The 20658-nt window shown below is 31.1% G+C and overlaps 1 protein-coding gene across 3 annotated transcripts in view; it reads right to left on the bottom strand.

Annotated features, from left to right (window-relative positions):
• Nucleotides 1–6895: 6895 nt before the first annotated feature.
• The window catches only part of LOC134250949 (secretin receptor-like), a 56734-nt gene continuing 42971 nt past the window's right edge, over nt 6896–20658 (bottom strand). For all 3 annotated transcript variants that reach the window (XM_062733310.1, XM_062733311.1, XM_062733312.1), the window contains exons 5-13: nt 20475–20569; nt 11378–11546; nt 10817–10973; nt 9671–9731; nt 8934–9003; nt 8105–8196; nt 7727–7868; nt 7511–7552; nt 6896–7274 (exon numbers count right to left, since the gene is read on the bottom strand). In XM_062733310.1, the coding sequence (XP_062589294.1) occupies nt 6960–7274; nt 7511–7552; nt 7727–7868; nt 8105–8196; nt 8934–9003; nt 9671–9731; nt 10817–10973; nt 11378–11546; nt 20475–20569 (1143 nt within the window). In that variant the 3' untranslated portion in view covers nt 6896–6959. The remainder of the gene's footprint in view (nt 7275–7510; nt 7553–7726; nt 7869–8104; nt 8197–8933; nt 9004–9670; nt 9732–10816; nt 10974–11377; nt 11547–20474; nt 20570–20658) is intronic.

Raw genomic sequence — 20658 nt, forward strand, 5'->3', positions numbered from 1 at the left:
GAAAGGCTTTATACTTTAGTGGTTTTTTGGGGGTTAAAAAAATGAAATATTAATTTTTTCAAGAGTCTTTGAACATTTATATAAATTGCTTTCTTAATTTTCATTACATTGTTAAATAGTCTGAACATATCAGTACATATATTAAGCAAAACATCACCATTGTTTACTTATCTGTTTCGTATTTTTTGGTTTGTTTCATTTTTACTTTGCTCCTCAATTTGATGTAAGATATATATTAACTATATTATACAATGTAAGGCATTAAGGCGATCTGAATTTTTTAAAGTTTCTTTTTCTTTCTCCTCAGGGATTTATTATAATTTTTATGATTAACCGGCTTAGTTTTTATTTCCATTTTTACTATCGATATCTGTATTGTTTTATTCAAATTGTAAAATATATATATATATACAAATAGTAACCATTTGAAATCATTATAGGCCTCCGTATATACTCGCCTATAAGTTGGTGTTTTTGGGAGTTGAATTTTGGACAAAAACTCATTGTCAGACTTATGGGCGAATTATAAAAAAAAAAAAAACTGGTATTTTAGAGGGTAAATCCCCCTAACCTGAAAAAATAGAACCGACTTATATGCGGACCGACTTATAGACGAGTATATACTATATTAAAGTTTGAATTAATAGAATGCAACTATTGGCAATAAAAGAATTTTGTATTCTAACATGTCCTTTCATGTTTTATGCTCATCAATGTTTTTATACAACTCCTGTTTTGTGCAATTGCTCACACTTTTATCTCTTTTTTATTTGTATTTTTGTATAGTTTATTATTTTGTTATGAATATTTGTTTTGAAAAATAAATCTTTCAAAAAAGGGTGTGTGTTTACTTTTAAATATTAAATGCTTTTAAAGACACTTTTTGATATATTTTAAAGAACAATCTTTATTTTCCTAAATGAACCAGAGTTGGTGACCAAATTGTTTCTAATTCTTATTTCTTAGTCTCATTAACTTCCAGAATTATCTATGACAAAAAGGGAATTAGATAGAGAGAGAGACCATATAATGGTGATAAATATACAAATTAATCTCGAAAATCCATTTCAACAATACAAAATCAGAGCAAACCAAACATGGACATCCGAAAACAATAATATTATTGAAAGGCTGAGTTTGATGCCATGGGGTAGTAAACATCACCTGTTGATCGGAAACACCCATTTTAATTACACCCCCTCCCCCTTCGAAGAGGGAGGGCATATTGCTTTGCTGTTGTCTATCGGTCGGTCTGTCTGTTGGTCTTCCATCAGTTCCGTCCATTTTCTTCGCAGAGGTTGCATATATTGAAATGAATTTGGTATACAGATTAACCATGACAGTATCTAGGTCAAATTCTATTTTTGGCATGATAGGGCTATTTTGGAAAGAGTTATGGACTTCGAAAAAATTCCAATTATTTAAATTTTCCGTTTATTTTCTTCGCAAAGGTTCAACACATTGAAATGAAATTTGATATACAGATTTATCATCGGACTATCAAGGCCTAGTTTTATTTTGAAAATGATCAGGCCATTTCGGACAGAGTTATGTCCCTTGGACTTAGAAAATTCCAAATTTGTTTGAAATTTCCGTTCATTTCCTTTGCAGATGTTGCACATATTGGAATGAATTGTATACAGATTCATGATAAGAATATCTAGGTCAAATTTAATTTTGGGTACGTACGATGAAGCCTTTTGGACAGAGTAATGCCCCTTTGACTTAGAAAAATTCCAATTATTTGGGGGAAGGGGGCATCAGTGTTTTTCAAACATCTATTGTTATTCATTTTAATCAGTAGGAAGGAATACCTCATACTATTTGTAATATTAATAAGCATTTAAACAATGTAAATCACTTTAAGCTTGCATACACTCGTCCGACTGTGAAATGTAAATTGTAACAACAACCTATCACACATGTTCATTTGGAAACAGCCATCAGATATGTGTTATTAACTGTATTTAGTAACATGTACAACAAATTCCTAATAAAAAGTATCTGTTTTAACCAATAAAATTATATGTGATTTAGACAAGTTTTTTGCGATTATACAAGAAAAAATGTTGTTTTTGGGGTTTTTTTTAAAAATCACTTCGTCCAACTAACATATCTTCAAAAGATAGTAGCAGAATGGTTCAGGGCAAGGATTTGAGAGATTAAAGCCGGAAAAAAAAATCATAAAAGAAAAAAAAAATAAACCACACGTACATGTACAGTTACATCAATAAAGATCGTGTCGCCGCAACGGGTAAAAACACAGACTTTTTGTAATGATATCAGTGGATATTTATTATTTAGAAATACCTTAAAAAACCCAAACCCCACGTACACCCCCAAAGATTTTTACCTTGCTTTTTATTTAAAAAAAGATTTATTCCTTTAATTAGAATACATGTATTATGCTCATTATGCTCTAGCTTAGTATAGACTTATTGTCATGAATTTTTGATCCATATGAGACGTGATTCCTATCTTCTTTACTGACACGTTTCATTTGTTCTTAAATTATATCATATCTTGAACATGAAAGCATTCTACGCCTGATGACCCTGAATCCGTACAGTTATTACCGACCACACTCGTCTTATTTATTTCTTCATAGTGGATAAGAGTTGGAAGTTATCAAGGGTGATTAGGAAATAGAGTCTGCCATATCGGACCAAGGCATCTCTATAATTTCCGTTGCGTGTTCTATGTATAGAACAGCGAGAAATTAACACGATGAACTCTTATCTTTGTAAACATGACACTTTCATGTGATTTTCAAGTAGATTGCAAAACAATGTCCAATTATTTGCTTAATGAATTTCAATGCTTCGGCTGAAAATGTCGATTTATATATTATATTCATTAGGTCTTGAAATTAGAGAGACGTTACAGCCATTGTATCTCCTACTTTAAATTTTATATTATGTTTGAAAGTATACCAAGAAATATTGATTCAGATGAATTAATATAAAGAATCAAGATTTTTGAAATTTGTGAAAGTGACATTTATTTCACGTCCCCATTTAGAATTTTTCACTCAAAGAGCAGTTGCAATATACCTTGAAGGTGACAGGCTTCATTTTACACCTTTATTTGGCACTCAGGTTATTGACCAGTGGGAGTCTTTATCTTGCCAATGCTTTCCGTGAAGTAGGGCTTCGCTTTTAAGTCTCATCCGAATTTAAGGATCCACAACTTTCATTTCGAATTCGCTTTAAAGTGTCAAGTGCTTGGCGAAGTAAAAGTACTATTGCTATCTTTTTTCATTCCGGTTAAGTCACTAGGTGCTGGGGTTTGAAAAGAGGCATTTAAAAAGAATCTATCATTTTTTTTTTCTTTATATACAAGTTATTCATCAAGTCAAAAATATTAAACATGATGGATTTCATTAACGTAATTTTCTTGAAATAAAAATACAGAGGCATTTTTTTTTTTTTGAAAGCTACATTATAATGCAGCTTTGATGTTTTGGATCAATATTTTATAATGTCTATGCTGTATTGTTTGTGAAATGATTTTGTCTGTCACCCAATTACCATTTCTCAGTCAGTAGAGCGCTAGCTTTTGACTTCACACCCCGACCATAATTGATCTTAGCCGAAATAGAGCAGCAACTGTTCATTCGCCAAGCAGTCAACACTTTATGCGGGTCTTTTATAAGGGATTTAAAAATCAAGAGCCTGAGTGCCGAGTAAAAGCCTCTTTGCTCTATCATAGAGATTTTTTATGTAATTTGCCTATTATGAAAGATATAGAGATAACGAACAGTATTTCTGCTCAAAAGTCCATTTAACAATGTACAATAGGAGTAGAGCGAAGACGGATCCCCAAAACATCATAGGAATCAAGTGCCATGAAGGAGTGAGCACCCCCTGCCAACCGGTCACTTCCGCCGTGTCTCCTTTTCCATTCCGGGAAATAACGGAAAGATCCGTCAACAATTCTGTGCGTAAACAATGGTTTAACAATAAGTATAAAAAACGTCAGTCAGCATTTGACCCAATAATAAATGGTATTTACTAACAAGGTCATTGTATAGACCATTAAACTCACGAAATGATGACTTTTAACGAGACTGCTGATATTCTTGTTTCATCAACATGTTTGTCACAGATTCACCGCTTTTTAGAAATTTTACATACGTATTTAGTAACAAAATCATTGCTTTGGCAATGATATTGACGAAATGATGATTTAATAGAGAATGCTTATCTTCTTGTTTCATCGACTTGTTTGTCACAGATTTACCTCGTTTTAGAAAGTTTGCATATGTAGACTATAGAGCGTATCAAACAATTTAGAGATATGAACCCCGTTTTCAGGTGATGAAGGTACGTACGTGTATATTGCTGTAAAGGTAAGGGAAGTTGACGATTGAAACGTTAAATTCATCACGTTTATCATAAGCTTGGTTGTTAGATAACCATTTAAGTTTTTTCATGTTAAATATCCAATTATGAAACAAATGTGTCAAACTCAATGTTTTCTTTTTTCTCAAGCTCACCGGGATATATCGTATCAATATTAGAATGGAAATAACCATGATTGTAATTGATCATACATTGAGGATTTATCAATTGCAATGTCTAATACTTTGAAATTACAAATTTTCATGTCACTTTTAAATATGCTTTGTTTTTTCTGTGTGTGTGTTTCTTTGAACCTATATTTTTCTTTCAAACCAGAAAAAATGCCTAAACATTAATAAAAAATCTTTTTATATTCCGTTCTTATCATTTTTTTAACAGACGTGAAAAACATTTTAAGTAATTATAAATCAGGTGATACTATAAGACAAGAAACTTTGAGGCTTAATTGCATGGCCACAAAAATGATTAAATGTATTCTTGACCTAAACGTGCTCTATCTAAGGTCCATGCAATAGTCGTTTTCGATGGAGGTATTCTTTTGTGAATTTCTTAAGAGAATATTTTCACAAATTTGAGTTGTCTCTCTTAATATATTATAGTGTTTTCCCTTTTAACAATCTTATAGTCTCAAGCTTACTGGGATATATCGTATCAATATTAGAATGGAAATAACCATGATTGGTAATTGATCATACGTTGAGGATTTATCTAAATGTCGAGTTGAAAGCCTTAAAATTGGATACAATACTATATGATATGCTTTATTTTCTCCTTAGAGGGATGTTAATTATAAACAATATACAATCAATAGAGATGTGGTTAAAAATTGCAACGCTCACAATAACTTTTTGTGTTTTCTGTAAGAAGGAATATACCTTTTTTCGACAAATACATGTATGCAAAATACTGAAGTACAAGTTAGTTCTTCTTGTTGCTTGAATTTTTAGGTAAATGATAAGATATCAATGTCTAATACTTTGAAATCACAATTTTTCATTTTAAATTTAAAAATGCGTTGTTTTTCGGTGTGTGTTTCTTTCATACCAGAAAAAATTCCTAAACATTAGAAAAAAAATTAATTAGTTAACTATATAAATATATCAAGATATTCTTTTTTATATTCTGCTATTACCATTTATTGTTATTTTAACAAATGTGAAACATTTCAAGTAAATAGAAATCATGCGAAACTATAAGACAAGAAATTTTGAGCCATAATTGCATGGCCACAAGAATCATTAAATGTATTCTTGACCTAAACGTGCACTATGTAAGGCCCATGCAATAGTCGTCCTCGAAAGAGTTATCCTTCTATGAATTTTCTGAAGAGAATATTTTTCATGAAATTGAGTTGTCTCTCCAAATGTAGTATACTTGATCTCTTGCAGGCATACATGTACGAGGCATATTATGGCTAGAACCTCGTTAGTTCTAATAACTTGTGTTCAAACCATTTCTATATTATTCATAGAATAAGCTATGCTTAGATCATACAAGTATGCTTAATTTAATATTATCTCTCTTGAAAAAGTTGCATTATCTTTCAATAATTATTTGAAATTGTATCACTTTTATTATTTGAAGTATCAATTATGATAGTCTCCCTTTGTGACTCTTATTAATACCCATTGGATGTAAAAGAAAAAAAAATAGTATGGAAAGGGATCATACAATTCAAATTATTGCTTCGGGAGTCTTCTTTGTAAATCACAATTTTCAGTCACAAATCGTAAAAAGTCGATTTCATTTGAATAGTTATGACTGAAGAAACTCTAAACTTATATTAGAAGTCGGGTTCAGCTTAAGGGTGCCATTTTAATGTTTCCAATAAAATTGATCCTTGCTAGATATTGATCACAATATAAAAAAAGCATTCAATTTCCTGCAAAGTATGTGGTTTTAGATTTTATTTGCTTCTCTCAGAATGTGCTTCACGTTGACTACTTTTAAGAAAAGAACACATAAAATTTTAATTTCCTATCGAAATGCATATGCAAAATATGGTAAAATACCTTGTTTAATTAATACTCCTAAATTTTTAAGCTTGAAAAGATGAAATAAAATCTTCATTTTGATATACATTTTAAAATTTTTTTAAGTGTGCGACGGTCGTACTCTAAGAGTGTCATCAATACTTCCGTCTGGATCTTTTTCATGAAAGGAAATTTTACACTTCATGTCCATTATTATCCATTTGACAATAAAATGTCAGTAACCTACTAAAAACGTCAGATTAAGAATTTGATTTCCTAATGTTGTTTTGTGCATCTTTACATGCTGCCCTATAAGTTTGAAACATCTTCCATCAGGTTCATCAACTTTTCAATGAAATGAGTAATATAGCTACTAAGAATGTCTAAAAAGATTTTCTTTTGTGAGCTTATAAACATGCTCATCAAAATATTGTTTTGCTTCCCTTTTTAAACTGCATATGAATATCTCAATCATTTCTTATTGCCTTCACTGGTTTGAATAAAAGGAGACAGAAATGTATTAAAAATAGTGTTTTATATTTCAACAAGTACCACAAAACATAAAAAATACATATAAATTAAAACAATTAAACTTCTACATTTTGTGACTAACAATAAAACGCTATAAACAGCTCTGTGCTCGTCTTAATTTTTCATCATTTTTCACAAAATTTCTACAAAGATGGCCTTTAGAATCCACTTGCCACATACAATAACAGGATTCTGGCGGGTATTTAGTTGATTGCAATAGTAGGGTGCTGCTATTATCCGCCGAGGACCCTCTAACAGTGTCTAATTGGTAACTATTTGGTGGTTGACTATTTTTGTTTTGACAGATACACCTAAATGATCCTCCTTGACTTGAATGTCTATAGTATCTCCTATATCTATAGTATGGTCCTCGGTTACATAATCTTTTCATGATTTCCATCTGAACCTTTAAACAAAATGGAACATCAATTACATGTAATTCAATAAATGCAATGATTGCTTCTTAAAGATAAATAAACTTTTAAAAACTGTATGCACTATTAAAGAAAATTTCAAGATAAAATTAAAGGAAAGGTTTGATGTATCGATAAAATTTTAAAACCTACTTGTACACAGAAATATTTGTCAAAAACATGACGTTATCAATACAAACAACAGTTTATTTAAAGCTAATTGCCTTACCTCATTGTTCATAAAACAAAATAAAATTGCCACAAGCAATCCCTGAAACATTAAATAAAAGTATTAATTGTTTTTCTTTTATTTTAAAAAAAAACCCAGTTTTTATCAGAATAATTCTACAAAAATACAGTCATGCACTTTTAACATTGCACAATCGAAAGTATTTAGATCTAAATCTTTTGTTGTTGTGCTTTACATGAATATTTTTTTTCTTACCTGAAAAGAATTTAGAAACATTTCAAAATAAAGCTTTACAACTTCTGCTTCCGGTGAAATATTTTCATCTGGAAGTCCTAAGAACACCACGTAATGGACACCGAATAACGGAATAAGCACCAGTGTTGATTTGGCTAATCGCCTGTAAAATTGTAACACTACATAAGAAATGGTAGAAAGCTACTTTATTGCATGTATTTGTTTTTGGCGGGAATAAAATTTTGACCTGTTCTGGCAGTGCAAAAATTCATCAAAATAAAATCAGCTAAATACATATGTTAGCGCAGGACATTCAGAGTAGCAAACTATATTTCTGGATCCATTATTTTCATCATAATAAAACAGTTCTTTTCTGACCAAAATAATGGTAGAACTAACCTGTATTTATGCCTCTTTGCTGTCTTTGATATCGGGGTCTTCATTTTGGTAAATAATGCACGTAGGATATTTATAAAAAATATGAAATTTATCTGCAAGAAGAAATTAAAAAAGGAATGTTAATAAAAAAATAAAAGAGATTTAATTTACTGCATCCTTGTATCTCTAAAGAAGTGAAACTATGGATTAAGATGAAACGTGCCCCATGTAAATAGCACAGGGACATAAACTTTTAAAGCAAAATAAATATAAATGTTATGAAAGGTTATTCTGAGAAATTGAAATTGAATTTTCTTTTTGTAACTTGGACTTTTAATATTTAAATGAAGACATTTGAAGTTTATTTGATAATTCAAATCTACAAATAAAAAATTCAACAACAACAAAAATTTCAAAAAAAAAAAAAAAAAAAAAAAAAAAAAAAAAAAAAAAAAAAAAAAAAAAAAAAAAAAAAAAAAAACCCGTAAGAAAGGTAAGGAATCATTACATTTATAAAGATCAATTGAAATCCTCAATTTTAGAAAAATACAATAGAATACAAAAAATATACATGTACTAACTTATATATAACATTAAATTTAAATAAATTAGTATTTATTAATATAATGTTATTTTGTTCATTGGTTATAATTTTGGTACTGTACCATGTGATAATCATTACTCGAGAAAAAGGATTACAAAGAAAAATCATATCCTCAATCGGTCATGCATATATGGAGAACATAAAATTATTTTAAAATTTATAATTATATATCTTTATATAAAGCATGTTCACACATTGAATTATACACATAAAATGTGTATTGAAAGAAGGATGGTGAATACATACAACAGTAACTAGCACCACTGGAGCTTGGAGGATCCACCGGTATCCCGGGGAGGGATTCGTGTTCCAACAACTGAAATGAGATGGTCAAATAGAGTAAGTTCAACATGCTGAAGTACATGTACAATGAAATACATACCATGTGATATGTATTATGGCTTATGTAATTTGTGCACAATTTTGTATTACATGTCATATATTTCATAAGTTTTATGTCATTTACACAATAATAATTATTAGTGTATAACAATAATATTAATGTGACAGTTAAAATATGTACCATGTTGTCATTAAATGTAACATGCCATACAAAGTATTGAGATTTGTAACAGAATCTGCATTTTGAGAATTCATTTAAAGAGCAGTCGTATTGTTTTGACTTGAAGATTTGAAATAGAATGATTTTTAATTAATTATTTAGAAACCGAGATAGCGGTATTTTCACAAATGCAGTATGTTATGTTACTTTTTTGCAAGTGCTTATTCTCTATATTATTTTGCTGCAATTATGTGGCTTAAAGTGTATTTGTCTTTAAAACAACTGAGAGTTGATTTTGTTGTTTGAGGTGAAATGCAGGTGTGAATGTGTTTGCATGAATCGATGGATTTACATAGAAAAAAAATTAAATTGATATGAACATTTTTAAATAAAATAAAAAAAAACTTTTTTTCTTTAACAATTAAGTATAATAATTTACCAAAAAATCTTTTGTTACTGATTTTAAGCCATATATACTCACTAGACGTTCTCCAACAGAGCTCTTATAATAATCCATGGAATGATAAAAACGATTGGCACGACTGAAATATGAAAAAATAGCATGAGTTCTCTATGTCTTTTTTTAATTGGATAATGTCACAAAAAGATAATTATAACAATCAAATATCATTTATCCGTATTATCTCCATTATAAATGACATTTTATTCAAACAATAAAACCTTATTTTATGTGAATTATGTTAAGTCAAGTAAGAAATGAACTGACATTTTCAGGTTAAAAAGTTAATCTATATAATGTACTTTTATAAGCTAATATTTTACAAACTTTTTTCCCACTCAAACAATATATTATTTAAGGTCCCTGAAACTTATAACGAAGCGAGGAAGTACTCTTACATACTAACTCGTAATATTTCATTACAGTGTGTTGAGGAAAAGGAAATTAAAAAAGGTAGACATTCATCTAAAGAGAACGTGGGTGAGAATAAAAGATATGTTAAGATAACGAACAGTGGTAGTCTAAAAATCTATAAAAGATAAAAAAGATCTGTGAATAGAGCATAGTATAAAAGTTAAAAATATAGTAAAAAAGTGTTGACCCGTTGAAAATCCAGAGATGGGATTCCGAGACTATTTTCTCGCATGTCAACTGCTGACTGCTGCGCAAGGGGGAAATGAAACTTTTACAAACTTGACTATGCTTAACTAATTTTATAAATGACTCCTATACAGAGAAATATCACTTTCTTCCCCCTAAATAGAGGTTAAACCTAACACCTATCCCATCCTAAACAGGGGTACCACTTTCTTCACCCTAAACAGAGCATAAACCTACCACATCCAATACAGAGGTACCTCCTTCTCCACTCTCGGTTACACCTACTCTATCCAATACAGAGGTACCATTTTCTTCCCTTTAAATAACGTTTACTTTACAGGTGTATAAGTTGGCGTTTGCCTGCTCAAAGGTATGCCAATAAAATGGCGTAACTTATTTTAGTTACACAGGGGTTGACACAGGGTTTCAACTCCTTGCAGATGAACACTAAGAAGAGGACTGACTATTTTAGCGATTAAAATTTGAGCGGACTACCATCAAAACGCCAAATAAGCCAAAATTAGCATCCCAGTAAAATAACCCGTTGTAGGTTAATGTTACACCTACCCCATCCGATACAGAGGTACCATTTGACACTGCTCCGCTCAGAGAAAACAGATACCATAATGAGTGTATGTAAGTGTAAACCTTCCACAAATATCCACATATAACTGGCCATTAGGACGTAATGAAACACGGTAAACAACATCTTACACTCCCAGTGCTGAAAGAAGACATAAATATTACAATGGAAAATATGTTTAGGAATTGTTCGAAGTGTGATCAAGTTATATACAGTAAATAGAAATTCGAATAGTTTGAAAATTATTTAACAATTCTAAATATCTATTTAAAATAACAAATGCTAAATACTGGCATTGGAAGCCATTAATCATCATTTGTACATTACGCACAAAGAATTCTTTCAGAGATTTCAAGCTGAATTAGGTATAATAGATATATTGTATTCAAAATTGAGGAGTGATAATTTTTACATTGAAATATGCCTTCTGCTTAAATTTTAGATTGGTTTATTTTAGCACTGTGCTATTGAATGTACGTGTAACAAGTTAAAACCACTGAGAAATATCAATAAACTTCAGAATTTCATCAACAAGAACTACCTACCGGGCCTTCCTCGATGAAAATAACTCTTTCATATGGTGTTTGTTCAACATCAATAGGCAAACCAAGTCCTTGTACCAGAAGATTCTCTTTAAGCAAAGATATAAGTGCTCTCAGCATAAAGGCGATAAAGAGATTGAGATGAACAGTGTTCCTTGGACAATGAAGACGTCTACAATATAGAATAAGATTGCTTCATGGAACAAATGTTCCTATGTAGCATGAAGTTTTCTTTAAATTAATGTTTGTTCGCCCTCTAGATCTCCAGACTCAGAATAAAAAAAATAGGTAGGTAGGTAGGTAAATCTTCTTCGGGATATGAAAAATTAAGGTATAAAACAAAAAAAAAAATTTCCTGGAATGTTAAAAAAAATGAGTCAGTACATTTTTAGCCAGTCAGTCGGTAGAAGGCAAACATACATTCTTTTAAAGAAGGCAGCATGAAAGATGTCATTAAATCTGTTGGTCAGTAATTGTGTTACTAGTATCACGTGCCATACATTTGTCTATAGAGGAAAACATTGGAAGATAGAGAAACTTCGATAAAATCTGAAAATGAGATAATTTACGATCCTTCCGCCATAAAAGCGATAATAAATCGAATGATAAACAAATTGAAACTAACAGAATAGATTTTTGCGAAGTACAAAGAAGTATAATCAAAATTAAATTATATACTTTTAAGGTTTTGCCAAAGCTCAGGATGTCCAAAAAATATTTTAAAAATAGCTCAGTAGTTTACAGTTTTTAACATAGTTTTGAGTTATTGCAAAACATGTTTTGGACATATTGACGATTGGCAAAACAACATAGATAAGCCTTTTCGAAACGCAAGAAATAAGATTGTGAAATTACCTATACAAGGTATACAAGTATGTGTAAATTCCTTTGCATCAAGTATTCTTAAGAGTGCAAAGTTGTTGCGTTTATCTATCAACACCCTCTGCATATTCCCCATTTTCAAAAGTGAGTTATCTCCCCTCAAAATCGGAACTCTTCTACACTAGCCTAACTTCCGCGGACTACACGTTACGATAATCCAACAAAATAGTGATCAACTTATACGCTGTATTTAAAAATTTTAAAAGAAGGAAACGGTTTGCATTTTTTTTAGATAATAAATTATTTTATAAAGAGTCTGTTAGCCCCCCCCTTTCTAGAAAGCTATACGAATTAACCAGGCACGTAGCATCGTCTTTAAAAGTGTGGTGGGGGGGGGGGGGGGGGTAGCCAAAGAAATATTTTTTTCTTACCTGGAAAAGTTGACAAGCAAAGAAAAACCTTGCCCAAAGTTGAAAAAGCTATTTATTTCAGTACCAGTTCCTTGGCATACGATACTACATTTCCCTTATATAACTTTACCGTAGTATAAACAATGTGTGTGTGTGTGTGGGGGGGGGGGTGTTGGGGGGGTGTTAGGGGGGTTGGCAACCTGTCTATCAATGAACATTTTCAATGGAAAAAGTAATATTGGGATAAAAGTGGGGGTGGGGCTAAACCCCTTGAACCCCCCCTCCCCCCGTGCGTACAGGTACAGAGAATATGTAAATGGGTTTCAAGAACAGTTGAATTTGAACCATAGTTGTGAAAATTAAAAATTATTAGAATTATTAATTGTGAATTCAATAAAATTACGGTACATATATTTTTTCACAGATGTACATGTATGTCAGTTACACGGAGTCTCTCTCTCTGATATTGTTTTTTTTTTTCTACACATTTTGCTCTAACTTATAAAAATAAATACATGTACTTACACTGAAAGGATTTTAAAAAAATAAATAACACTTGAGAAAAGAATGTTTTCCGTTAATTAACGAGAAATACGCTAGGAAATTGTTGTGTCAATTTCGTGTTTCTGCTATCAATTCTCTGATCTAAAACAAAATGTGTATATTACTCGGGAATATACATGTACATATGCTTAGATCCTACACTAAAAGTTTGATTAAATGCAGCTCCGGCAGACTTTATACGACATATGTAACACGAATTCAGGTCGATACTATTTTAATAAGTTTTTCTTCGTTACATGAGCACATGAGATTAAATTATTCATTTAGAATTCCATTCAAAGTTTTAATACTTTATAGTGAATCAATTATTTTACAAATAAAAAATTCTAGAAACACGGTTATTTCAAATGTTTTAGGCCGTTAATTGTCACCAATTGTGTTCTTGTACGTAAAAGTTCTATGTTATGACATACAATCGAGCAAAAACGCAGTTTCTTGGTATCGGTCACGGAAGACGAACTACTGCTGTATATGCAACAATTTCAGAGGTAAAACTGTAGATGGACATGTTATCAGTTTTCAAAAAATTCCTAGAGATACAAAGAAAATATGGCTGCAGCAGGCTAGATTAATTCGTAAAAACTTTATAACTAAAAATTTGTTCCGCACATTTCGTAAATAATGATGATCCGTCTACAGAACATCCACTACCGAATATTAGCTTTAAAAAAAAAAAAAAAAAAAAAAAAAAGGCCTATTCGAATATGTATCAGCAGCATTTTATCGGTAATTTGTTTCGTTCTTTTTGTAAGGGGGGGGGGGGGGGGTGGTCACACAGCACCTTATTATAGTACTACACAGATTAATACAAATCCAGAAAGAGATTATGAGTGGGCAATTTAATAAAAAAGAATACGAATCAGTTAAGATTTCTTTTTATTCACAAACACAATAACATTTTTCCATATGACAGAGGCATACACAATGAACATGTTTACATCAAAAACGTCCGCGGAAGTGACTTTATTTATAGCGCATGCGTATTAAACACAGTAAAAGAGTTCGCTTCAGGGGAAATAACTCACCTTTTGAAAATGGGGAATTAAACCAAGCTTAATTTATTTTTTAAGGACTTTTTTCTACAAAGGGAACGTTATTTTCGGAGAGATGCATTTTACGACGAACTATTGATGGAAAGGTTACTGATGAAAAGAAACGCATTGATATCAACATATATAGTCCCGTTTTTCTTTTCGATCAGGTGTTGATTGAAAAGTTCGCTGCGTTTGCCATCAAGTTGATTTCTACTTTTTAAAAAAACATGTCTTCATCTGTATATTTAGAAGGTAATGGCAATTCTTAAGGATTTTTGTCTGGAGCAAAAGCGTCTTTCAGACATACGTTGATTCGTTGTTGGATTTCGATAAATAACTATTCCCAAAATGGATTTCTGATACTACTGTAAAAGCACAAATATTCGTGTGGGATTAAATATCGTTTATTTCGTTGTTAACAGTTATCAACGAAATTAAATCCCACACGAAATTTTTATATGACTACGAAAACATATAAGCTGACAAATCAACGAAATTTTATCCCAACGAAAATTTGTGCTTCTAAAGTATTTCTCAAATCTACCACAAAAGCCCTTATTTTAGTGTTACAGTTTAATATACTATATGCGGTTAATCAATTAAACTTTGCTTTAAAATTTCTCATACGTTATTAACAGAGATAACAATTTATTGGAAAAGCTAATTGTTCTTTTATAGATTTACCGGCGAGTTCTTTTTGTGTCTTATAATGCCCTGCAAGTTTTGCTAAAATTACTTGCATTGTACATATAAGATACGTTTCTTTTAGAAAACTAGAAGCGTTACAATAACTTTCTATTTGGGTCAACAGAGGGTTAATTACCCTTCAATTCTGTTATTATGTTGTAGTGTATATATTGAATACAAAAGAAAATGTGTGAGAAAGAGAGAGAATCTTTTCTTACTTATTCTATGACTTATAACACCTAAGTTAATGCTTTTGTTATTAATGGCCTTGGTACTAACTTATAATTGATATTGATAGTTTTAGTAAGTATACCCACAATTACAAGGTCACCAAATAATGAAGTTTGGGTCAGGGATGTATTACTGTTTTTGGTATCAATGACAACCCTTTGTTTGGGGGTGTGAATAATTATTTAATACGGCTTTAGGTTTCTTGAATGGTAATTAATGTATTCCGGTAAGAAATCCATTGTTATCTCACTAAAGGGGATACCACATGTCAATATTCTGGCAAGATACTACTGATCTGTATTAGTTATACAGTTCACACTGATGATATTTGAGTCATATTTCACAGAATTGTCTAAGTTTGGCCACTAATCATTTCTCGATGCAAATTGTTGGCACATATGATTTTTGTGTGATTCTGATAATATAATAAGATAACATGTTTTAAACAGATCAAATTTTTCATCGTCTAAGTTAGCGTAATATCTTCTATACTGTAATTCAATTAATTAAGTTGTTCATACTTGGGAGTCTTTATATCTGAAGAGAAAACTATCAATCATTTGTTTTTCTTTCTTGTGACCGATTTTTCCATCACGTTTGTTTTTCAAGTTATATCCATCTATAAAAGAACTTTGATAGGGTTTCTGTTTTTGCAATTGATTCATTCATCTTTTTTATCATTTATGAATGGGATCGAAACACTTCCTTTTGTTTCCTCAGATGATATTCAAGGATATAGTGACACAAATTATCTGAAAGTGTGTCTTCTTGAGAAGAAGAAAAAACTGTCAATAAACATGAAATAAATTAATTATTTCTCTCATTATTTCTTCTTTAAGTATTATCTTTATATGTCCCTAATTTAAATTCTCTTTTCATAGTGGCATTTATTAGTTAGATTTCTATGTTTTTTCGTACCTTTACAGTTTATACTGTACCAATACCTATATTTATCGTAGCAATATACATATTGTATCAATGCTTAAATCGTTTATATTAAAAAAATTATTCTTTTTTACCAATACCAATGCTCATTATATTAAAATTATTACTAAGAATAAAAACACATGTGTAAATAAACTTCAATGAAAATTCTTGCTAGAAAGTGCACACATTTCTTCAGCGTTAGGCTAGCTCTGGTTTCTATGTTTTGTTTCTTTTTTAAATTCCTTGTTGATTTTGGTATTGCTGTCCTCTGCTCTCTATCATACTCGAATGCTACCAAACATATTATGAAACAGAGCACCAAAACATAGAGACTTAAGCAAGTCTACTTCATCTTATACCGGTACATATAAATGTATATCTATTTAGTCTTATCTTAATGCAATATTCTGTTGATTTATTTTCCGATTTCAATGCAAACTATTTTCATGGTACATATATAGCTCAGTCGGTAGATTTCTCGCTCCGTGATCGGAAGGTTGTGAGTTTGAATCTCGAGGCGACTGACCATAGTCAGTAAAAATGGACAGCAACTGTTCCTTCGCCATTCGCTCGGCACTTTGAGGTGAAAGTAGCAGGTCCTTAAATGTACCATATACAGTACTGTATCTGTCTTCCAACCACTGAACCCAAATGAGATTTATGACTAAACAATGTATCATTAATTTTAATTAAATTTGAAGAAAAAAATACCTTAGGTTTAAATTAACTTTTTTAAAAAAAATTGTTGCTTTGATGTGAGAAATTTGATTTACAGAATATTTTCTGTTTAACTATTACTGTATTTGAGATTCGCTTGCAAAAATTTAAATTATTAACTTCATACTTTATCCAGATTTATATAGAAATCGTTTGATTAACGTTCTCTGTTGTGAAACACGGAGATAACGAAGATTATTCAAGATCAGAAGTCTATAAAACAATACAAAATAAGAGCAGAGAAAACAAGAACATCCAAAACATCAGAGGTGGGATCAGGTACCATGGAGGACTGAGCATCCCCTGCAGACCGATCGCACGCGACGTGTGTTCCTTGTCATGATCGGGAAATAAAGGAAATATCTTTCAATTCAGCGTATAAATAATGGACTAACAATTAGTATGAAAATCGTCAGTCAGCATTCAACTCAATGATAAACTGTATTTGCTGACAAGGTCATTATATCGACCATAGATCTAACTAAATGATGAGTTTAAACGAGACTGCTGAAATTCTTGTTTGATTAAATTGTTTGTCAATAATTTACCTCGTTTTAGAAATTGTTTATACGTAGAGCACGCTCTTGCCTATAAAATCAACTGTGATATATAAACTCCTTAAGCAGGTGACGAAGGTACATTGCTGCACAGGTAAGGGAAGTTGACAATAGAAAACGTAAAGTTATCACGTTTATCATAGAGCTTAGTTGTTAGATTATCTTTAACGTTTTCAAGTAAAACATCCATGCATGTATAGACGTTGCGCACGGTGTTGGTACACACTGACGTTACGTCAAAATAACGTAAAAAAAAATCCATAACGTTGTTGTAACGTTTTGAACCTTATACCTGTACATTTTAGATCTTTGAATGAATTTTATTTTCAAAAGTATTAAAAAAAAATAAAATAAAAGGGCACTTAATGTTCAATGTTTGAACCTTCTTTTTTGAAATATTTAGATGTTTATAAAAAATACATCTTAATAATAAAAATTTAATTACTGAAATGCCAAAAGCACTCAGTGAATATTCCTCTTTCTATTTTTCTCACTCGTCTATCTTTTAAGGAGAAAATATATAAGTATATAGTTTTCCCTTTCCTCTTCCTTCAATATTTTTTTTCAGTTAGTTTGTTACAAGTCTTTTATTTCTATATAGCGCCCGCATGCGCTTTGAGTGTATATAGAAAAAAATGAGTTAAATTTTTTATACTTTCTTCGTTTCAATGGAACTGGTGTCATTTTGAATTTAAAAAAAATGAGTATCAAATTTGTACATTGAGGGGATGAAAAAAAGAAGGGATGGAGACGTTTCACCATTATCAAAAATCTGCTTTATCCTGAAAATTCTAAAATCGTTTTACTATTTTTCGTGAAAGAAGGGGGGGGGGGGGCTCTTAATGTGCTTACATCGTTTAGTAGTTTGTGGAATGATATCATTTTCGGGGATTTCATAATTTTTTTTCCTTTGTTACATGTACACATGACGATAAAGGTAATAAATATAATTTGAGAAAAAAATCTCCAACAAAAAGCTCCGTGGTTGAATAATGGGGGTGGTGGGGATGTTTTCTGCATGTCCACAATTACCTGTGGGCGGGTACTACGGACCTGCATGGAAAAAGCCATGGCGATAATAATTTGACGCTCCCGACGTCATATGTACGCATTGCGTAAAATGACGTTTTTCGTACCTGTGACAAAATGGCTACACTTTTACTGATGCTTGCATTTATTTCATGTGGACCATTACTGTAAAGATTGTGTAATTAGTAAATGTGGTATTTAATGTTCTTTCAAGCTGCATACATGATTTCTATAAATCTTACATTAATTTATATATTTTTGATACGTTACTGAGACATATTTAGTAACAATACAGTGACACGTACGTGCATAACAAAATGGCTACACTTAAGAAAATCTTCCTAATATTTACATTGGAAACGTAATATAAAATGTATCAATTCAAATAATCTAAAAAATATATGTACTAAAAGATTATTCACCCAAATTAATATTTGTTTTGGATTTATGTGTGGTACACATCTCCATTTCGGCTAATGTCAGTGTAAGAAAACGATTTCTTACTGTTAGACATTTTACTTATGCACTGTAAATCCAGTCTAAATTCATGAAATTGATAAAATGATGTTAAAAACTCAACAATATCTTAAAGAATGCATATATTTTATTGTACCCCCTAAATTTCATTTAATTCAGAGAATTTTAAGTGTGTTCTTTCAAACCATTTATTTGCGCGAACAATAATTGATGTAACGTCGGACATGGGAATTTCGCCGTAAATGACCAATTCAGAGTAACGCCCCATCATAGCTTAAATAATTTTAAATCATTTAAAAGAAAATTTTAAGAATTATTCATTACCTTAGATAACATAAATGATTTTATTTTTAATTTAAAGTAAATATGAAACCGTGAAACCGCCAAATTTCTTTGCGAGATAAAGAGTTCGATATTATTGTACCAACACCGTGCGCAACGTCATATGAAACAGATTTGTCGTACGCTGTGGTACGCTGCGGTATCTTTTATCTCAAGCTCACCAGTATATATCGTATCGAGCTAACTTTTCTCTTGCTGAAACCAAGGTAAGAGAAGCCCTGGAGATTTTAAATAAATTTCTCTTTTATAAATTAGATACTGATTAAAAAAATAATTTGATAGTCCTAGAACTAATATGATGATTATTTCAGACAGGAAATTGCTGGTTTTTAGGTTGTAGTTAATCCAGAATCAATAAATCTGCCGTGAATTTTATTAAATGCATCAGCTCTGTAATTTTATCAGCAAATTCTGGCTCTGGAGGCATTAGTCAAAGAGAATCTTACATTTAATCACATGAAACATAAGGAATTATCAATTGAATAGTGAAACTGAATTTCTGGCTCGTCTAAAGTTTTCTAAAGCCTGGAGCATGTAATGCCAGATAAGTCAAATTAGATTTAGGAGGCCAATTTGATTTGTGATTTTATTATCTTTTTTGAGTGATACTTGATTGCAAGTTGAAGCCCTTGACATTTCAAAAGAAAATTAATTCAAAAATAGAATGCCTTTTTTTTCAAGGAAAGAATTGTTGCTTGTGCCAGTCAGGACCATTTCTCTTACACGAAGGGAAGGGCCCTTAACTAGAAGAAAAAAGATTACATTCGTGAAATTTTAATCAAGACATTTTTTTATTGCCAGATAGCGACAACCACACATTAAAGTGTGAATGTGCTAGGCATAAATTATTCAATTTAATAATGTTATTAGTAAACTTTTTTAAAAATTATTTTTTATCTTTATTATTTGGGTGGGTATAAAGTAAACGTGATGTCCGTCCGTCTGTCTGTTGCGCTTTGGGATAGCCATCTCTTATCTGCAATTCCTCTCATACCTCTGAATGAAATTGGATGAGACTTTCACAGAACCTTTATTACATATTGCCATTGTGACCTCCTATTTTTTTTTGATCCAACACATATTTTGGGTTTCTCATGGCAAAACATGGACACTGTCATTATATTAATATATGGAAGGCAAGGGGTATCATTTAGTGAGCTCACTGCTCATACTACCTCTAGTTTTACATACATTAGGTAGTATCTGAACCTAAATCGATTCCAAACATCTGATTATTGAGGTATTAAAGTAAACCGTGTATTGCAATTTTAAAGTCTCACTTGTTTTTTAGGTTGAATCTTACTTGAAGTAAACCATAATGAAGACGGCAACAGAAAGGGTTGCAAATGACAAGCCATATCCAATATTGTACATCAGTCGAATGTGTTCCATTTGTGTCTACAAGAAAAAAAAGAACCAAAATCTTATGTTCGTATACATTTATTTCATATCCCCTCTAGTAAAAAAAGAAAAATTAATCCCTTAGC

Source organism: Saccostrea cucullata, unplaced genomic scaffold (assembly GCF_032062105.1).
Source record: "Saccostrea cucullata isolate Sc308-1 unplaced genomic scaffold, CSIRO_AGI_Scuc_v1 ctg391, whole genome shotgun sequence".
NCBI classification, from domain to species: domain Eukaryota; kingdom Metazoa; phylum Mollusca; class Bivalvia; order Ostreida; family Ostreidae; genus Saccostrea; species Saccostrea cuccullata.